Below are 22,399 nucleotides of genomic sequence, written 5' to 3' on the forward strand. Positions count from 1 at the left end.
GCGTGATGACGTGACACTCAACTCCTCCTCCCACGGCCATCGAGCTGCCGTCCATTACAGTATATTGTGAAAAAAGAGGTTCCAGTTATGACCATTAAGCGTTGAATTTCGAAATGAAACCTGCCTAACTTTTGTAAGTAAGCTGTAAGGAATGAGCCTGCCAAATTTCAGCCTTCCACCTACACGGGAAGTTGGACAATTAGTGATAAGTGAGTCAGTCAGTCAGTGAGTGAGTGAATCAGTCAGTGAGGGCTTTGCCTTTTATTATTATAGATATATATATATAAATAATATATTCCTGAAGCTCTGATCTTTACCCCCATCTAGCCAACGACAGGGGATTGAGTCCAATACTGGTCCTATCTAGCCACCAATAGGAGCCTGGATTCTGAACAACCCCATACCAACAGATGCCTGGATTGTTCTTTTACCCAGCCTTTTTTTTTTTTTTTTTTTTTATTAATTATTTTATTTATTTTATTCCCCCGTTTGTGCATGACCAATAGAGAAAAACCCCTATCGTAATCTTTAAATACCTGACCGTGGGTTCGAATCTCCTCAACGCAGACTCCATAGTCCCTGTATCTTGGGTCCCAGCAGTGGACTGGGAACGGGCCAGTCCTAAAGTTTGCTGGATCAGGTCCCACCAGACACATAATTATTTTCCGGCCTCTTCTTCTTGAGGTTCCAGGTATGAGTGGGGACCCCTCACCAGGTGAACCTCGGAGCCCCACGTTGGGTGCTAGAAACTGTGGAAGAAAAATTTAAATACAGACACCCCCCACTGGAATACCCCTATTTTAAGCAATAAAACATAGGCAGGAGAAAGCGTCAGTCATTATTCTTTATCTAAATCTCGCAAGAGGTAACAAGTGCATTATATGTTAGCCACATGCTACAAAGAAAAAAGTGTCCTCTCCGCTATATTTATACAGTTCATTGATTAGGTCATTATTCTTTAAAAGGAACTCATTACATAATCAGAAAACTTTTAACATGATTGGTTACACCTAGTTGCTAATGGGACATGGCAAATGTTCATAACTTAGATGACCACAATTTGATTGATAGTCCTGTTTGTTTTAGATGTACGTTACTTTTTGAATGTATTATTTTCATTCTCATTTTAATTTTAGGAGATGTGTGTGTTTCTCCATGTACATTTCGTATTCCAAAAAGTAAAGAACAATGGCCTAATTCTATTATGATCCAGCTGGATACAAAAAACAGTAAACATAGTACTATAGAAGAATGGTTATGCCATAAATATAACATTTTCTCTTAAGGGGTTATATAAAACAACAAGAAATACATTTATCATAGTGAATACAGTAATCCCTCGCTACTTCGCGGATTTTTAAATACAAGTGATTGCCCGCCTATCGCGGAAGTTATGTTCCAGACCCATCAGCAACAGGAGAAAATCCGCGATATTGAAAGACCATATAAATAAACATTTTTATAGTTTAAGCCTTAAAATACCCATCCCACATGCTTCAAACACATGTAAACTTATAAAACACACTTTCTTAACAGATATGATATGTGGATGTCGGGCTAAGGATATGAGTAACATCTCACTATTATAAAACATTTTAACTTCACGCAAGACAAGACAGTGAGACAGGAAAATAGGTGCTGTACAAGCTTTTAAATTATTGACACGCAGAGCGACAAGCAGCACAAAGTCCACTTCTCCTTAGTGTTCATTCAGCTCCCCACCCCCTTGACAATGCGAAGTGGCAGAAGCGTACTGCACCTCCGGGGAGGGGAGTTTGAGCGAACGTGCGTTCAGCCCTCACACACCCCCACTCCTCCTCCTCCTTCCGAATGCGCAGAGCAACAAGCAGGCATTTTGGCAGAAGCAGCACAAAGTCCATTTCTGCTCAGCGTGAGTTCAGCTGCCCCCCTTCACAAAGCGAGTGCAGACACATTGACGTCTGATCGCTGCGTGCAGTGTTGTTCTGCGGTGTTTAAGAGCATAGGAAGTGTTTATAAGAGTGTGGGAAAGGTTAACAAGAGAGTGAGAAAGGTTTATAAGAGTGTGGGAAGGGTTTATAAAACCTTAAAATATGTATAAATAATAAAATAAATATAGGTCGCTACTTCGCGGATTTTCACCTATCGCGGGGGGCTCTGGAACGTAACCCCCGCAATAGGTGAGGGATGACTGTAATAAAATAACAGCATCAGCTTTTAAGCATAAACTCCGAAGGATATGAGAGTCAGGCACATGATGGGTGCACATTGGACCAGAGTTCAAATTCAACTCTTACACTAGACTCGTTCATGTGAGTGTATGTGCAAAAGTGCATGCAAAATTTTGTATTGGCAACTTGAGACTATAGGTATTCACTTCAAAGTGTGAGCTTTGTTAATTTCTTTTGCCTGACTGTTATAAAGTTACAAATTGAGCTGAACTACTACAGATCAAGGCAAAAGTTACAGGGTTATGCTGTGATTCTGAGATTTTCACCTTCATTTCCTACCTTCTCGCATAAATTCAGTTATGTAAGAACCTGTTCAGAAATATTTACTGACATAAAGTGGAATTATAGTAATAACATTTGAACATTAGAACAATCTAGACAAAAACAGGACATTCTGCCCAATAACGCTCGCCAGTCCTATCCACTTATTTCTTCCAAAAAACATTGAATCAAGTTTTGAAAGTCTTTAAAGTCTTACTGTCTACCACACTACTTGGTAGCTTATTCCAAGTGTCTATTGTTCTTTGTGTAAAGAAAAACTTCCTCTTGTTTGTGCGAAATTTACCCTTAACAAGTTTCTATCTGTGTCCCCGTGTTCTTGATGAACTCATTTTAAAATAACAGTCTCGATCCACTGTACTAATTCCCTTCATAATTTTAAACACTTCAATCATGTCACCTCTTAATGTTCTTTTGCTTAAACTGTATAGGCTCAGCTTTCCTCATTATTCAACCCCTGTAGCCCTGGAATATTAGCCTAGTTGCTCTTCTCTGGACCTTTTCTAGTGCTGCTATATCCCTTTGTAGCCTGGAGACCAAAACTGCACACAGTACTCAAGATGAGGCCTCGCCAGTGCATTATAAAGCTTGAGCATAATCTCCTTGGACTTACCCTATCATTTTGTTTGCCTTCTTATTGGCTTCTGAACACTGTCGGGAAGTCGATAGCTTAGAGTCCACTATGATTCCTAAATCCTTCTCATAAGGTGTACTCTCAATTTTCCGGAACGCCCATTGTGTTTTCAAACCTAACATTTTTATTTCCTATGTGTAATACAGTAAATTACATTTACTGACAATAAATTTCATATGCCACAAATTTGCCCAAGCCTGAAGAACAAAGCCTTACAAATGAAAAATATCAATACCACTAAGCCAAAAAGTCTTAGTATACTCTTTAAAGATACGCAAAATGTCAGACTTTTAAAATAGTAAAAGACAAGATATGACACAATGAATTTTAAGTTACATATTCAGTAGTAGTATCTTATAGTATGCTATATACTATATATGGGCATGCTCAGACACACACCTATCAACCAATTCGGAGTCCCTAAATGCACATGGGGTGAACCTGCATACTACATACAGAAAGAAATTGGTTAAAGGTACAGCGTGCAGAAACAAATGCAGGAATATCAAAAGGTACATATTTCAAACACATAATATACAGTGTAGCACTGGGTGCATCTGTTAGTATTAAATCAGTTTGTTTCTTGATTATAAATTGCAGTTACGAAAGGTTCTGTTATAATCGACATGTAAGGAAAGAAAGCTAAAAGTTATTACATTTTTTTTATTTTTATGTTTCTCCTAGTGTCGTGATGTCAGAACCCGTGAAGTTGGAATTCAAGAAATACATCAAAAAGTGAGGCCATATCAGGTGAGTAAATGAATGTTAACTGTAAAGGCTAGAATAGTTATAGAGGATTTGGTTTCCAATGACACTAAAAATGAAGAAAGATTTTACTCCGGTCCTGTGCCTTTGAAAAAGTTTCTAATTCAATATATCCTGATTCTGTGATGTTTCATTTATGTTTCCTTACCTATCTGTTGCTCTGGCCTTTCATTTAAACCTTGTTACTTCATTTGCTTTCAGAAGTGAATTGTCTCTCAACGTATGTTCATTTTTAATACTGTTGTCTTATTTCAGTGTGCCGGCAATTGGAAGGTTGCTGGTTCAAATCCCATAAACGGCAGAAGTGACTCTTCTCCGTTGGGCCCTTGAGCAAGGCCCTTAACCTGCATTTGCTTCATCCTGGGTATGACATTAATTTGCATCCAGCCCTGCAACAGGTCCTCCAACTTGCAGGGAAAACTTGGGATTTGGGTTGCAGGATTGGCACTCCAGCCACTGTAAAAACCTCACACTGTTCCAGTGTGGTGCTGAGGTGTCACCCATTGCACGGCTACATTCAGGTCCCAATCTAGATGGTTTGTTGTGTGGTGAGTGCGGCAATGCGCTGTACGTGCATGCTCCCAACCTTATTTCAGTTACTCATGTATATTTTAATATTTTAATATGTTATGTATCTTAATATCATTTTTATATTTTGCCAGTAACATGTATATAAACAGTTGAAGTGTTAAAGTTACCTTAGGCTTTTGTTGCGTGCATGTTTTTAAGCTTAACAGCAACAATTTCAGTTGAGATTATTTTGCCCTCTTGACAGGTGGCTAATGAAAAGATAAACGCCTCTGATCAATTCAGACTGCAACCTGCAGATAAGGCAGGGAAATGACTGAAAGTAAACTGATAACAAAGAAGATGCCACTGCTTCTTCATGTCTTTCCTACCTTTACATAATTGAACTTTTCATTCTGATAAGAAGTTCAGTAAGGGTCAAAACCAATTAATTACTTTTTATTTTTCAAGAGATTAAGATTAACTCTTTCCATAGCCTTCTATGAATTATTAGTACAAGGATCTGTGGTTTTGAGTGAGAGGTGCTTACAGACCAAAAATGCAGCAACTAAAGCAGTGGCAAAAGCAATAAACTGTGCGTGGATTTTGGTGAATATATCTCTCAGGTGATCTGGAAGCATCTGGTAATTTCTCAGTATCAACTGTATGTTACTAGGTTTCAGGTGATCAGGTCAACCTATTCTTGAGTGTTAACTACTTTGAACCTCATTAGCACAGAAGATAATGAAGGTGAATGTCTTCTTTATGATATGTTGCACATCTAAAAGAGTAGCATCATATTTGGAGGCTTGAATTATTATTGTACTCTCCTGGCTTCGTTTGAGGTTGATTTGTACTTCAATCACAAATAAACAGCTAAATAGTCTGGTTTCTTTCTTGGTAAGAAATCCACAGTAAATAAGCAACCCAAAGACAGGCAAGGCCTTGACAGTAGTAACAGTCTATTATTTTTCCATAAGAGAGATCTTCAAATGTTTGACCATTTCATCACTTTTTCATAGAAGGACAGTAACTTGTTTCACATATCTAACCACAGCTATGCAGTGTGATGCCCAATAACCATTTTCTGTACCACTGATCAACTACTCCTTGCTGAGGACCAAACTTCAGAAGCTGAGATAAGAAAGTTTTTTTCCCACTCCTCCATTCAGAATGTTTTAGCTGTGTGATCTTTAAGAGGAGTCGAGCATCTACAACATGTTTCACATCCCACCACAGCATCTCAAGAGGAAAAAGATTTGGGTTTTGACATAGTCATTCCATAACCCTCCATTTCTTTCTTTGAGGCCATTCATGGGTGGATTTACTGATATGTATAAGGTCTTTGTCAAAGTACTCTTTAGGTTGGGCATCAATCTTAATGACAGTTGGTCTTGAATTATTTTCAGGCACCCTCTGGTACAATGACAAATTCATATGATAGAGGACTGCCTAGGCCCTGGTGCAGCAAAGCAGCCCCAAACCATAGTACATTCACCACCTTGCTCTACAGTTAATAACGGTTCCAGTGCTGTTTTTGGATTTTGCCAGACATGCCTTCCTGTACTGTGGCTAAATAACTATACTTTTGCCTCATCTGCCTAGATCATATTGTTCCAGAATCTTTGGTCTTTGAGCAGCTGTTCATGGACAAACTTCAGTCTTGCCCGGATTTTGTTTCTGGACAGCAAAGTTTTCCTTCTGGAGCACCACTTATGTAGATCTAATCTGTACAGCTTCTTTCTAATGGTAGACTCATGCACTTTGACACTATCAACAGTGGCAAAACTATCCTGTTGGTCCCCTCATGAAATATTGGTGTTTTTAGTGACTTCTGTCAGCATCTTGAGTTCTGCTCTCACACTGAATTTGCTGGGCAGCCTGGTTGGGACAAGTTGTCAGATGTGAAACCTTTTATTGGCTAACTAAAAAGATTACAATATGCAAGCTTTCGAGGCAACTCAGGCCCCTTCTTAAAGCAAGATGTAATACAGAAACTGGAGTTCCCTGTGTTTATGTAGACACTAGGACAGATACAACACTGGAAAACCTTTAACACTATAATTGACAAAACCTACGAAAAACTCGTAAATCCGGCCCACCTTAAATCCCTTCGCACTTCTCCGTCAGCGTCTTTTCTCTTGTAAATGTGCTAATCAAGACAAGCAGCTTACTACTCCATTCCCCCTACCGCTGCAGAACGGCCACAAAGTTCTCCCTGTTCCAGCCTTCATTATCTGGGAGTGAAGTGCTGGAGTTTTAAAATGGAAATAATAGGTCGTTATTTGGAACACATGAATTTCATGTGTGTTCCGTTTCTACAATAATCTGTGTACAGTGATCCCTCGCTATATCGCGCTTCGCCTTTCGCGGCTTCACTCTATCGCGGATTTTATATGTAAGCATATTTAAATATATATCGCGGATTTTTTGCTGGTTCGCGGATTTCTGAGGACAATGGGTCTTTTAATTTCTGGTACATGCTTCCTCAGTTGGTTTGCCCAGTTGATTTCATACAAGGGACGCTATTGGCAGATGGCTGAGAAGCTACCCAACTTACTTTTCTCTTTCTCTCTCTCTCTTTCTGTGATCCTGACGTAGGGGGTGTGAGCAGGGGGGCTGTTCGCACACCTAGACAATACGGACGCTCGTCTAAAAATGCTGAAAGATTATCTTCACGTTGCTTCCTTCTGTGCAGCTGCTTAGTGAAGCCACGGTGCTTCGCATACTTAAAAGCTCGAAGGGCACGTATTGATTTTTGCATGTTTGTTTTTCTCTGTCCTCTCTCTCTCTCTCTCTCTCTCTCTCCCTGCTCCTGACGGAGGGGGTGTGAGCTGCCGCCTTCAACAGCTTTGTGCCGCGGTGCTTCGCATACTTAAAAGCCAAACAGCACTATTGATTTGTTTGTTTTCTCTGTCTTTATGACAGTCTCTGCTCCTGACGCACCCTCCTTTGAAAAGGAAGATATGTTTGCATTCTTTTAATTGTGAGACAGAACTGTCATCTCTGTCTTGTCATGGAGCACAGTTTAAACTTTTGAAAAAGAGAAAAATGTTTGTTTGCAGTGTTTGAATAACGTTCCTGTCTCTCTACAACCTCCTGTGTTTCTGCGCAAATCTGTGACCCAAGCATGACAATATAAAAATAACCATATAAACATATGGTTTCTACTTCGCGGATTTTCTTATTTCGCGGGTGGCTCTGGAACGCAACCCCCGCGATGGAGGAGGGATTACTGTAAACACATTGTTAAAACAGAAACAATTTTCATATTTTAGTAATAAATGACAAAATGTAGACATAAACTATATAATGTGTAAAGCCTAAAGTGCAAAGATCAAATAATCACAAAGAAAAGTTCAAGGATGATACAACAGTTTCTGTGGTGCAGCAGTAAGAATTGCTGATTTATAATCCCACTCCCCCAGTTCGATCCTAACTGCCTCATATATTTACCATAGTAGTGACCTGCTCTTATCTATACTAATAAAAGGCAAAGCCCTGACTGACTCACTCATCACTAATTCTCCAACTTCCCGTGTAGGTAGAAGGCTGAAATTTGGCAGGCTCATTCCTTACAGCTTACTTACAAAAGTTAGGCAGGTTTCATTTCGAAATTCTACGCGTAATGGTCATAACTGGAACCTCTTTTTTGTCCATATACTGTAATGGAGGAGGCGGAATCGCGTATCGCGTCATCATGCCTCCTACGTAATCACGTGAACTGAAAACAAGGAAGAGCCCCAAAGAGCGCTGATGAAAACATTCTCCGTCAACCCCCACACTCCCCCCGCCCTTCCGCACATCACAGCATTTTCGTTAATGAAGTGACGTAATACTCCAGCTCCACCTTCTTGACAAGTTCATTCACCAAATTATTTGTCAATTATATTTCACAGTAAGAATTTACAGCACGACTCAAACACGGGAACGAAGGTAAATGACGTTAATTGTTGAGTGTCTTTTAATACTGTGTAAGCATACATATTAACACATGTGCAATTAAACGTGTGCATTTACGGGGTGATTTCTCAGGCTTAAAAGCTCGCTTTTTATTAAAAAGGTAAATGCAAACTGTTTTCATTCTGAAAGGCACAAACCACGTTGGATTTCAGCCGTTAAACGAGCAAAAATGTCGGTACACCAGCTAAATAAGCGCAACATATTATCAGTTGTATTGTATGCTTACAATATATATAGAAATGTGTTAATCGTTAACTAATAGTATGGGATGGTGTTTTTCGACTCGCGCCTTGATTTAAATGATTCCATGTCTTGGTGGGATTGCGTAGCTTATTGTCAATATCTTTACACCTGTTTTTAACACTTATTGACTGAAACGGGCTTTCACGAAAAAAGTTAGGGCTTTGCTACAGGATACACCCTCCACAAGTTAAGGAAGTAAAAATAAAAGTATATATTTCTGTTTTATTTAAACCTTTTAAGTTCATATGCATAGCCCCATTTGGCTGTTTTAGTTTTTTTTTTTTCTTTCTTCAGTAATATTTAATCTCCTTAAAGAAAAACAACATATGCATTTTACTTTTTTTGTATCTCTTTAGTAATATTTTAGTGTAAAAGGATAACCAGTATTTAAACCTTTTATGTTACTTTATAAAGTTATTTTACACAATGTTGAAAAATTAATAAGAAAGCTACATATTTTGGCAGCTGCTGCTTTAATTTTCAATGAAATGAAAAAAGCTCTCCAAGAGAAAACCTCAATGAACCTCAAAGCCGCACTGACAAAAAACAGAGACATATGATATTTGGAATTATTCATTTTATGACCTGAAAAGAATAATTCCAAATATCATATATACCTATGTCTCAGTTTTTTGTCAGCGTGGCTTTGACATCATGGACCATAAGGCGCATACTAATTCAGCGTAAGCAGGAACACTCAATAAGATTGAATAAAAAAATTCAAGTGACAATTAGATACGAATAAGGCAGATTCGCCAGCGCTTGTGTGTCAGCTTTTATCCATCCAGATCAGAGAATTTCTAGTTTGTTTGTCTCAAAACACCACTCACATTTACAGTGCATCCGGAAAGTATTCACAGCACATCACTTTTTCCACATTTTGTTCTGTTACAGCCTTATTCCAAAATGGATTAAATTAATTTTTTTCCTCAGAATCCTACACACAACACCCCATAATGACAATGTGAAAAAGGTTTACTTGAGATTTTTGCAAATTTATTAAAAATAAAAAAATTGAGAAAGCACATGTACATAAGTATTCACAGCCTTTGCCATGAAGCTCAAAATTGAGCTCAGGTGCATCCTGTTTCCCCTGATCATCCTTGAGATGTTTCTGCAGCTTAATTGGAGTCCACCTGTGGTAAATTCAGTTGATTTGACATGATTTGTAAAGGCACACACCAGTCTATATAAGGTCCCACAGTTGACAGTTCATGTCAGAGCACAAACCAAGGTTGAAGTCAAAGGAATTGTCTGTAGACCTCCGAGACAGGATTGTCTCGAGGCACAAATCTGGGCAAGGTAACAGAAAAATTTCTGCTGCTTTGAAGGTCCCAATGAGCACAGTGGCCTCCATCATCCGTAAGTGGAAGAAGTTCGAAACCACCAGGACTCTTCCTAGAGCTGGCTGGCCATCTAAACTGAGCGATCAGGGGAGAAGGGCCTTAGTCAGGGAGGTGACCAAGAACTCGATGGTCACTCTGTCAGAGCTCCAGAGAGAGGAGAACCTTCCAGAAGGACAACCATCTCTGCAGCAATCCACCAATCAGGCCTGTATGGTAGAGACGGAAGCCACTCCATAGTAAAAGGCACATGGCAGCCCGCCTGAAGTTTGCCAAAAGGCACCTGAAGGACTCCCAAACCATGAGAAAGAAAATTCTCTGGTCTGATGAGACAAAGATTGAACTCTTTGGTGTGAATGCCAGGCGTCACGTTTGGAGGAAACCAGGCACCGCTCATCACCAGGCCAATACCATCCCTACAGTGAAGCATGTTGGTTGGCAGCATCATGCTGTGGGGATGTTTTTCAGCGGCAGGGACTGGGAGACTAGTCAGGATAAAGGGAAAGATGACTGCAGCAATGTACAGAGACATCCTGGATCCATGGCGGTAGTATGTATTGTGATCGTGACTGAGAGAATAAAAGTGGAAAAAAAAACGGTAACTTTTACAAGTCCTATGCATTTACAGTGGCTGTTACAGATGCAAATCAAATGTATGTCTTTATTGTATAATATTAACAATAAGAGCAGCTCACTACTCAAAATGGTCAATATATGAGGCAGTCAAGATCAAACCAGGGCTGCGCCACGGAAGCTGTTGCATCATCCTTGAACCTTTTATGAAAGTGTTTATTTGATCTTTGCACTTCAGGCTTTACACATTGTATAGTTTGTGTCTACATTTTTGTCATTTTTTACTAAAATATGAAAAACGTTTGTTTTAACGATGTGTTTACACAGATTATTGTAGAAACGGAACACACATGAAATGCATGTATTCCAAATAACGATCTATTATTCCCATTCTAAAATTCTAGCACTTCACTCCCAGATAATGAAGGCTGGAACAGGGAGAACTTTGTGGCCGTTCTGCGATGGTGGGGGGAAGGAATTGTAGGCTGCTTGCTGCTTGTCTTGATGGGCACATTTACAAGACAAAAGACGATGACTGAGAACTGCGAAGGGATTTGAGGTGGGCTGGTTTTTCAAGTTTTTTCATAGGCTTTGGTAATTCTAGTGTTAAGTGAGACATCTTAAAAGTAAAAAATTAATAGACCTTGTGGCAGACGTCCAGGACCCATGCCCAGCCGAGATGCCCCTTTGACATTGGATCCGGGGGAGCAGTCATGGGATGCACACTACGTCTCCTGGAACACTTGGTGGCAGCCCCACTGGGTTGCATCAGGGCCACAATTGTGTTACACCGGAGCTCATCCCTGTTGGGCTCCATGGCCACCGTCAGGGGGAGTTGCGCAGCTTCCAGAGCCCGTCTGGGCTGTGATGCAGCCACACCTGGAAGTGCAGCCTAATTTAGGTCAATTTTTTCCTGGAGCGCTTCCGGGTGGACTCTTAAGAGAAGCAGACACCCACCACTCAAGGAGCTAGAGTCATGAGGAGGGAGACAAAGCTGCAGAGAGTAGTGGAGGAAAGAAGAGTGTTTTGGTGTTTCTCTTTGTGCTTTTGGGACTGTGTTGTGTCTGTTGGTACGGGGAAAACGTAGCCCACAGACGAAGAAAATAAAACATTTATTTGTTTTTATTAGTGTGCCTCCCGTGTCTGTCTGTGTTGGTCCAGAGCAAATATAGTTCTATAATGTGGGTCTGTACACAGGTTATCTGTGCCAGTCTGAGAGATGCAAACAGTCCTCATATCTAGCCATAAAACTCTTGTTTCTATTTAAACCATGTTATAATGTGTTAAATTTTATCATGAGTTTAACTTCCCATTCTTTTCTCTCTTGCTGTGTTCTGAAGTTGCCCATAAGCACTGTGACTTTAAAGTCCCTCTCACAGTGTCCATGCCTCTTAAAGTGGGCTGCTACAGGAAGATCTGTGTTGCCATGCTTGATGTAGAACCTGTATAAATTCATTCTTTGGCGGAGTGTTTGTCCAGTTTCTCCCACATAGAGTGCAGTATCAGGATATTTCATACAGAGAATTAGGTAGACCACATTAGATGATATGCAGAAAAATGATCCCTTTATGCGATGTTCTAGACAACAGTGTGGTATAACTACATGGTCTATTATAAATGTGAGCACACATTTTACATCTTTTCTGTAGGCAGGGAGATGTGGCATTTTCTGTTGCTCCTGATATCTATGCAAAAATATGAAGATCCAAGTCTTTAGAGTCCTGAGGCCTCATGCATAACTCCGTGCATAGAATTCACACTAAAACATATGGACAAAAGCGGAAATGTTCGTACGCACAAAAAAATCCAGATGCATAAATCTGTGCATTCGCCAACTTCCATGTTCTTCCTCTTCATAAATCCTGGTCATCGTGAAAGTAACACACATGCATGCGCCTCCTGCCACTCCCAAACTCCTCCCAGAATTATGCCTCTTTGAATATGCAAATCAGTATAAATAGCCCTTAAGCTCAACGTTCTTTGAAAAGGCAATGGCAAAAGCACGGGGGAAAATAGAAGAATTTCAGCGAATACCAAGTGGAGGCAAGGAAAAACGTACTATTTGTTAGTTTAAACAGTGGTATAAACAACAAAAGGAAGTTGATCAAGTGACATAAAGTGTCGGAGAAACTCGAAAGCTCAAGTTCACAAAGTCTCATAGTGCCCAAAATAAAAAAGAAGTTGTCAGATATGAAAGTCACCGTGACAGGGTGAGTCATAGCCCACCGTCTGAGTGTCATATGAAAGCTTATTAGGGTACAGAGAAAAGACAAAAAAATGGGGACACAGTGGGGGAAAAAAGCTTGAAATGTCAACTTTAATCTCGAAATTTCTACTTTAATCACGTAGTTTATTTTGTCATTAAAGTAGAACATCATAAACTTCATCTTAAAATTGTTTAATTTACTATTTTCTTAGATCCCATTGTAACTAAAGTAGCATGTTAAATAATTTGTTTTGTATTTGTTCTTCTATGTTCTCTGTGTGTGAATCACTACGTGCTCCGACTGGACACAGAATCCATTACATTCATGATATTACAGCTCTCTGAATAATTAAAATACTGAGATGTATACTTAATATAATTTTCATGATGATAGGAATTAAAGCATGTATTAAACATGGGAAAACAGTGGTGCAGTGATAGTGACGAGCCGGCGCCCTGTCCAGAGATTGTTCCTGACCCCACAAGATGCTTGCTGTGCCATGCACTACCTTCGATGAAATAATTTATTGCAGTAGTACTGTCTCTTTCAAACGTACTAACCCCCAATTCCTGTCCTTCCTTTTCTTTCTCCAAATACAGTGGAACCTCAGTTCACGAACGTCTCGGTACACGTACAACTCGGTTTACGACCAAAAAGTTCGCCAAACTTTTGCCTCAGTTCACGACCACACACTCGGTATACGAACAAGCCAGGTTCCCTTTCGGTTTGTACATGTTCAGTCTCTCCCTGTGCATTTCCTGTGCAGCGAGCAAGAGAGAGAGCGAGAGAGCGCGACACACACACACACACACACAGAGGCAGCACGAGAGAAAGGCAGTGCGAGAGACAGAGGCACACACACAGGCAGCGCGAGACAGAGAGAGGCGCAAACACACACAGGAGTGCACTAGAGAGACACACACACAGGCGCTCGAGGCTCGCAAAAGAGAGACGCACGCACACACACAGAGGCGTGAGCGAGGGATGCATAAGTTAGAGAAGGCTTGTTTTTGTTTTCAGTTCTATTTACAGTGATCGGTTCTTAGCCTACATTGTTGCAATGTTACTTTTCTTGGTGGTTTATTAAATTATAGATTTTTCAAATGTTCATTTTTTCCCCTGTGCTTAAAACTCATTTAAAAAAGTGTTTTTAACAAGCGGTTCCTAGCACTATAGCACGAACTTTTGCAGTGTTAGTTTTCTCTGTTGTTCAAGGTTTTCTCAGTGTTATTCAATGTTTTTACATTTAGTTTACCATTACGTTGTGCATTCTATGGTATAATTAACTATATTTGTGCTTAAAAACTAAAATATATATATATATATATATATATATATATATATATATATATATATATATATTTACATACAGTTCGTACGGTCTGGAACGGATTAATTGTATTTACATACAATCCTATGGGAGAAATTGCTTGGGTTCACGACCAACTTGGTTTACGACCAGAGTTTTGGATCGAATTATGGTCGTGAACCGAGGTTCCACTGTACCTAATCGCCACACAACCAGCGCTGTAATAGACGTTAAGCTGAGAACGCAGATTCTTCAAAACTTTTAAGGAACATTGAAATATCTTCATAGTACATGTTTAATTATTCTACCCATCAATCCATCCAGTGTCGTGCCAGTCCCAGTAAGAATACAGCGCGAGGCAGGAACAATCCCTGACCTAGCTAGCGCTGCGACACCGTGTCCTCACATGTTTAATTATTAACAATATAGATTATTTAAATTAAGTGAAAGTTTTATCTGTATAATATAATAAACATATTTTGCTGCATTTCATCTTAAAAATTATACCGTCATCATATGTAAATACACGCTTTATAAAGTGGCTCAGGTTGTGCAATATTATAACTGTATCGCAAGTTTACAGTGAGGTAATTGTACTTATAAGTACAAACAGTTCTACAAGGAGCACTTGATGGACTGATTGATTGTGTTTATACTTCTTGGGATGAAACTGTTTCTGAACCGCGAAGTCCGTACAGGAAAGGTTCTGAAGTGTTTGCCGTAAGGGAGCAGTTCAAATAGGTAGCATGGCTTAGGCAGCGTGTGCTAGATGCTATATACCAATAATTCTCTATCCAATCAGCTTCTGTAAAGCTGTGATTCCACACTCGGATACAGTGATATAAATTCTCCGAGTGGTGCAGTGAGAGTAATATGGAAAAAGATGATCCGCTGTGGCAACCCCTAATGGGAGCAGCTGAAAGAAGAAGTAGATGATGCAGTGAGAGTAACAAAGCTAAAGCAGCTATGGTATTTGGAATAGTTTGGCCATTCCGTAGACCATTATATTGTTACAGGTTAATTACAATCAGATGCCTTAAACTAATAAACAATATGCAGTTAATTTCAGTGTATATGATAAAACCGCGTCAGGGATGTGGATCTGAAAAAGAAAGGGAAACCACACTGGAACAAAAGCACAGCTTTGATGCTGGGTGCCGCCAGTTTGCAAAACCTAGCAGAGAGCTTGAGTACGCCAGGGTTTGAGCTAGCGTGAAAATGTGCATGGCTTTACGCCAAGTTTAGGTTTTATACATCGTGATTTGAGCGTGGAAACAGGCGTATGCAACATTTTTGTGCGTACACACCGTTTATACATAAGGCCCCTTGTGCTTCCTGTCTTGCTGACGAAGACTGGACTCCTTTGGTACTATATCTATGTCTGAAAATCCTTGGGCACTGGTTTGACTTTGTGTCGAATGAGCGGTTGCTCGTGGAGTCCTGAATGACTATAACCATGTTGCGCGATTCCCCGAGGGTGATCCAGCTCGTAGGATCCTCATTATTGGGGACCCGAGTGGCTGGACCAGGCCAAGGGGTCGCCCATGTAACATCTGGCTGCTGCAGATCATTTCCGGAGGGTGAGACTGGGCCGCGTGTCTGCCTGGGGGGTTGCCAACCTAGACCCAGCGCTGTTTCGTCGTGTTGTGGATGCGGCAATGCACTGTACCAGTGCATGCTCCCCAATTTGACTTAACTTAATAGATGGCCAGCACTTTGTGTTAAATAATGACCTTTTGTATCGCATGGCAGAACACGAGGGAGAGGTGAAATCCCTGATCGTAGTCCCACGGACTTACCGGCAACAAGTCTGTGAACTGGCTCATACCCACCTCCTGGGAGCCCATCTGGGCCCCGAAAAAACTTTAGAGCAGATCAAGCTCAGATTTTTTTGGCCCTGGATTAATGAGGAGGTCTGCTGCTTTTGCATGACCTGTCCGGAATGTCAATTGCGGCCGATGCCTAGGAGGGGCCGCACTCCTTTAATCCCTTTACCCCAAATGTCCCTTTTGAATGTATCGGGGTTGACCTGGTGGGACCCCAAGAGCACTCTGCCAGGGTTCATAAATACATAATGGTCCTGATAGCTACCCGATGTCCTGAAGCTGTTCCCTTGTTCTCAGCTACTTCCAAAGATATTGCATGGGAGTTGGTAGGGGTCGTTGCATGAGTCTGCATCCCTAAAGAAATCCTGACAGATCAAGGAACACCTTTTTCCTCAGAGACATTCAGGGAGACAGTTACTGAAAATAAAACATTTAAAGACCTCGGTATATCATCCTCAAACCGATGGTCTAGTCGAGATGTTTAATCAAACTCTCAAACAGATGCTATGCAAGGTAGTCAATGAGGACAGAAGGAACTGGGATTAGCTCTTCCCCCTCATCCTTTTTGCATATCGGGAAGTCCCACAAGCCTCCACGGGATTCTCACCCTTTGAATTACTGTATGGACAACAACCCCGAGGCATATTGGATATATTAAAAGAAGGCTGGGATGAGGAGGCGGCCCTTCCCTCTGTAAATATACTCAAGTATATTGTACAATTACGCAACAGATTTGCAAGAATTAGACCCATTTTAAAATCACACATGGAGAAGGTGCAAGCAGCCCAGGCTCATTGTTATAACCGTGGTATGTCCCTTCGGGAGTAACACCTGGGGGATCGAGTCATGGTATTAGTTCCAACCTCACACTCCAAATTATTGGCACATTGGCAAGGCCCATATGAAGTTAAGGAGAGGAAGGGTCTGGTTGATTATTTAGTTATCCAACGTAATTGTCGACCCAGAGAGTGGATTTATCATGTTAACTTGCTGAAACCATGGAAGGGAAGGGATCCCGATCCCTCCTCCGGACAGCCCTGCTCAATCTTCACTCATAAATTAAACCATAACTTTGGTGATAATTTGTCTCATCTACAGTGACAGGAGCTTGAAGCAGTTTTCCTGTCTGTCCCTGGTTGTGCGTGAGATTGTGACGAAACCAGGGGTTATAGTCAGAGAACACCCATATCGGATTCCCAAAGCATAAAAGGCAGAAGGCAGGATCTAGGTGTGATAGAGGAGTGTTATACTCCCTGGTCCAGTCCCATCATGTTGGTCAAAAGCCAGACAGAAGTTGGAGGTTTTGCAATGACTTCCATCAGTTTAACCAAGTCTCCCAATTCAATGCCTATCCAATGCAGTAAGCAGACGAACTCCTCGAGTGGCTAGGACATGCCAAATTTTTGACTACCCTTGATTTGACGAAGGGGTACTGGCAGGTTCCCTTAAAGGACTCTGCAAAGCACCCCTAGCGGACATTGGGAGTACCATGTACTTCCATTTGGATTACATGGGGCTCCCGCTACCTACCAACGTCTGGTGGACGATGTGCTCCAACCCCATAATTCGTATAGTGCTGCCTACTTGGATTATGTTGTCATTTATTCCCGCAGCGAATGCTGGTCTTCGTATTAATCCGAAGAAATACTGCTTTGGATTGGTCAAAACCAAATATTTAGGCTACCTAGTGGGCTGAGGTATAGTCAAACCACAATGCTCCAAAATAGATGCTATAGTAAAATGGTTCCATCCGATAACCATAGGTAGGTACAAGCATTTCTCGGCTTAGCAGGCTACTATCACCGGTTTGTACCCTGGTTTTCTGAGAGAACAACGCCCTTGACAAATCTTATAAAGAAGGGGAAACCTAATCATGTGGTATAGGATAATGCTGCAGACGCTGCATTTAGTGAGCTTAAGCATGCCCTTGTGTCAGCTTCTGTTTTGAATGCACCTGATTTTTCTTTGCCTTTCATTCTCCAGACGGACGCTTCAGACACAGGTCTGGGTGCCGTGCTGAGCCAAAGCGTCAATGGAGTTGAACACCCTGTTATGTACCTGAGTCAGAAACTGTTGGACCGGGAGACCAGGTATGCGGCAGTGAAGCAGGAGGCTTTTTGTGATTAAATGGGCGATTACTCAGCTAAGGTACTACCTCTTGGGACGTGAGTTCACCCTGGTCACTGACCATGCACCTTTACAGTGGATGGTGTTGCACAGAGATTCGAATCCACGTGTCACAAGGTGGTTTTTAGATCTGCAGCCTTACAAGTATGCAGTCATTTATCATCAAGGTGTACTGCAGGCCAATGCTGATGCCCTTTCCCGGCGCCATAACCTCACGGACAGGTCCGCCCGATCCACTGGGTCTGGGCTGAGGTGGGGGAGTGGGGCCGTGTCACACACGTGCGAATAGGAAGGAGCTCAGTGGACCAAGTAGAGGTAATTACCTGGCAGGCCAGGGGGTGGCGGGGTGCATTAAACCTACCTCTGTTATCTCTGTAGGCCAAATACGGGAAAACCTGCTTGATTTATAAAATGCATTATCATTATTATTATTATCATTATTATTATTTATCAGTTCCAGTCCCGTCCCCCAGACTGATGTCACTTCCGGTTCCACCCCCAGACTGACGTCACTTCTGGTTTACGGCTTATAAAACCACCATCTTTCAAAACCTCATCAGTTCAGTCTTGGAACTCAACCTAAGTACATCATTCTTGTTTTCTATACCCTTTTGCAGCCAGGGACAATATATGGGTAGCTGCTCCAAACCTTTTTTTCGTGTGTTGAGACTACTTTCTTTTACAGGATATAACAATGGTACATATATTAAGATAGTCATGTTTAGTACTTTGTTGCATATCCTTTGCATGCAATGACTGATTGAAGTCTGTGATTCTTAGACATCACCAGGCGCTGGATATCTACTCTACTGATGCTTCTCTAGCCCCTAATGCAGCCATCTTCAGCTCCTGCTTGTTTCTGGAGCTTGTCCGCTAAGTTTTCTCTTCTCAGCATATGGAAGGCATGCTCATTTGGATTTAAATTGGGTGACTGGCTGGCTGATTCAAGAGTGTTTCCATTTTAGCTTTGAAAAACTTTTTTCCTTAATGTCTTGTACAACTCTCTGATAGACAGTATGATTTTCTACTCTGTGGTGTACTGGGATGGTAACAGTACTTCAAGTGAGGCCCAATCAACAAGCTAATTAAAAGAGCGTGCTCAGTTATGGGATGCACTTTGAACACCCTGGAAGTAGTAGGCGTAGGAGAGAATTAAAACTAACCTGAGTGTCAATATGAACAGTGCTGCACATCCTCTATCTGATATACTAACACTTACTACTTACAGCCAACAAATCATTCAGCAGAAATATGTCAAGAAATGCTACAGGAGCTCCACAATACCAATGGCAATATGCCTATATAATGCCTCACCATAACTCTGACTGCCAAGTTACAAGTTTTTCTTCATTTTTAATTTTCTTTCTTTTCAATCAAAATGGTATGTATATTTATTTATCTACTTATTTATCTCTATTATAAAAAAAAAATTCTTGCAACAAGACGTGATCTTTTGAAGAGAGACTAAGGAACACTTTCTTGTCCCGTGAAATGGTCAAGTCACGTCATACTAACAACCTTTGGAAGCAAGTCCCGTGATACACATGAAGAGCAGGTTAGAAATAATGGAAGTAGAAAAATTCGAAAGTCTCAAAAAAAATGAGAGTAAAGATCACATTAGCTCAAACAAAAGGAAAATATTTCTCTGTAAAATAATGGAACAGCGAAAAGAGATCGAATAGTGTTTGAGGATGTGTGGAGGAGAAGAGAGACAAGGCAGAGAGACAAAAGGAGAGCTGCTGTACAGGCTTTTAAATGTTCGAAGCGCAGCATGACATGCAGATCATGCAGCACAGCAGCAGCAGCAAGCCAGCAGGTGATCAAGCAAAGAGGAAGTAAAAAAAAAAACAACTGTTTCCCATTGTATCACCGTTTAAGAGGGGTTTTGGAGGAGCAACCGCGTTTCTTTGAGGTGCGTTCAGCCCCCCTCTTCACAGCTGCACTTAGCACTGGTGGTGGGGGAAAGAGGTAGGCGAGTGAAGAGCAGATCACACGGCACAGCAGCAGCAGCAAGCCAGCTGCTAATTGAGCAAAGAGGAGGTAAAAGAAAAACTATTTGTTTCCCATTGTATTACCGTTTAAGAGGGGTTTTGGAGGAGTGGCCATGTCACCTTGAGGCACATTCAGCTCCCCTGTTCACAATGGCATGTAATGCTGGTGGTGAGGGAAAGGGGTTGGCGAGCAGGGGGCAAAGCCCCCTAGTATTTATTTTCATAAGCTTCTGTACAAAGCCAACTTTCCCACTGTTAGATAGATAGATAGAAAAATCTATCTATCTATCTATCTATCTATCTATCTATCTATCTATCTATCTATCTATCTATCTATCTATCTATCTGTCTGTCTGTCTGTCTGTCTGTCTGTCTGTCTGTCTGTCTGTCTGTCTGTCTGTCTGTCTGTCATTGTGGAGGAAGTGATGCTCCCAGTTTACACATGTTAAATTTGGTCAGCCCATATTTCGCAGGGTATCTTTATCCTTTTATAGAGATAATATTTAAGGTTATGTAAAAATAAATTTGTGCTAAGGAATACTATTTTTTCCAAGGTTTATTTCTCTTAATTGGTGTAGCTGCATTTTCTCTATTCTATAGGAGTCAAGCAAACACTATATGAATTTAACTTTAGCAATTAACTTTCTAAGATTGGCTCATACATTTCCAGCCCCTAATTGTTTATGCAGGAGCCAAGACAATTACTATATTTTACTTGAAAGAGCCACAAATGATATTTTATACTAACTATGCTTTTCAAAACCCTAGCAATAAAACTGCAAACAAACATTTAAGAATTTCTTATTTCAAGTATTAACTGTTTCTTGAAGCAGGCACAGTTTATTCACGAGTCTGTTCATTGTGCTGGTTTTGGTCTGCACACAAACTCTTCTGACTGTACCTTTGGCATCTGACATTGTCACGATGACTCGACCCATTACCTAGGAATTGTAGGGTGCAGCATCATCTACAATTAAAATAGTGTCCCCTGGTTCCAAATTTCTTCTTGCTACTAGCCATTGGCAAATACTCTTTAGACCATCTTTTCCAAAACAAATCACCCATGTATTGAATTTGCTTCCAGTGTCTTCAAGTGTACTTGTCGTTTTCAGAAAAAAAGTCCTAGAGGCATGCTGTTATTGAAGACACAACCCAACAAGTGATTGGGTGTGAGTGCCTCCAGGTCATTTGGGTCGTTTGACGTCTTAGTGAGGGATCCGTTATTGATAATTGATTCGACTTCACACATCACTGTTTGGAGACCTTCATCGTTGAGTGTTTGTTGGTTAAATATTGAGCTTAGAATTTTTCTTATGTTTCTAATTTGTCTCTCCCATACTCCACCTTGATAAGAGGCTGATGGTGGATAGAAGATTCATTTGATTTCTTTCTTCATCATAGCTTTGCTGATTTCTTGGTCAAGATTTTTAATTGCTTCTCATAGCTCTCTTTCTGCTCCAAAAAACTTTGTTCCATTATCTGAATGCATGATTTTAGCATCCTCTTCTGCAAATGATATTAATGCATGAATCAGTGTCCAAGCTGTGTGCAATCTTAAATATGTACAGCTCTGATTGTTAAACAAGTGAAAATTACTTGCCAAAATAATCAACTCCAACACTGGAAAAAGGTGGTTGATCTGGTACTAGGCGATCTTCCAGCAAATCTGCCATTTTTGCTCACCTGCTTTTGCATTGTGCCTTCTGTCTGTTGTGCAGAATAATCGAGTTTGCTTGAGGTATCCAGTATTTGTGGCATAGTTGCGCGGGCCTACAATTGCACTCACAGTGTCCAATTTCTTTATGAATGTGCTGTAATATAAGGGAAGCAGTATTTGAATGCTTGTGAAGAATTGCTGGATGCTTATCTTCATCTGGCATAGCAGCTTTGTCGAGTCTTCCTCCAACTCTCAATACTCCATCTTGTATGACTGGGTCAAGTTTGAAGATTTGACTGTTTGTTTTTACACAAGCATTTTTCTTTAAAGCCTTTAATTCTTCTGGAAATTCTTGCAGTTGACTAAGGCGTTTTTCAACTTTAGCTAAATCTTCTAGAGAAATTGGGCTTGGTTTTAACACTAGAATTGCCAAAGCTTATGAAAAAACTTGTAAATCCAGCCCACCTTAAATCCGCTTGCACCTCTCCGTCAGCTTCTTTTGTCTTATAAATGTGTCAATAATCCCAAGCAGCCTGCTATCCCATCCTCCCACCGCCACAGCAATGGCAAAAATCTCTCCCAGCTCAAGCCTTGTTTATAAGGGAGTCCGGTACCTAGAGCTGTATAGGCTAAAAAATAGGTCCTCATCTGAGTTCACCTCTGTTGTAGCACGTCTTTATTTGAAAACTAACAGTGTCAGATCGGGGCAAGTGTGAACACGACTGAGAGAATAAAACTGAATAGAAAAAAAAAAAAACGCTAACC

At 40.8% G+C, this 22,399-nt stretch overlaps 1 protein-coding gene across 1 annotated transcript in view; it reads left to right on the forward strand.

The window, feature by feature from the left end:
- Positions 1-22,399, forward strand: part of elp3 (elongator acetyltransferase complex subunit 3) — a 435,450-nt gene that overhangs the window by 299,366 nt on the left and 113,685 nt on the right. Inside the window, exon 12 of the mRNA XM_051924270.1 lies at positions 3,808-3,873. Coding sequence (XP_051780230.1) covers positions 3,808-3,873 — 66 coding nt within the window. The remainder of the gene's footprint in view (positions 1-3,807; positions 3,874-22,399) is intronic.

The sequence above is a fragment of the Erpetoichthys calabaricus genome, chromosome 3 (assembly GCF_900747795.2).
Source record: "Erpetoichthys calabaricus chromosome 3, fErpCal1.3, whole genome shotgun sequence".
Classification (NCBI taxonomy): Eukaryota; Metazoa; Chordata; class Cladistia; order Polypteriformes; family Polypteridae; genus Erpetoichthys; species Erpetoichthys calabaricus.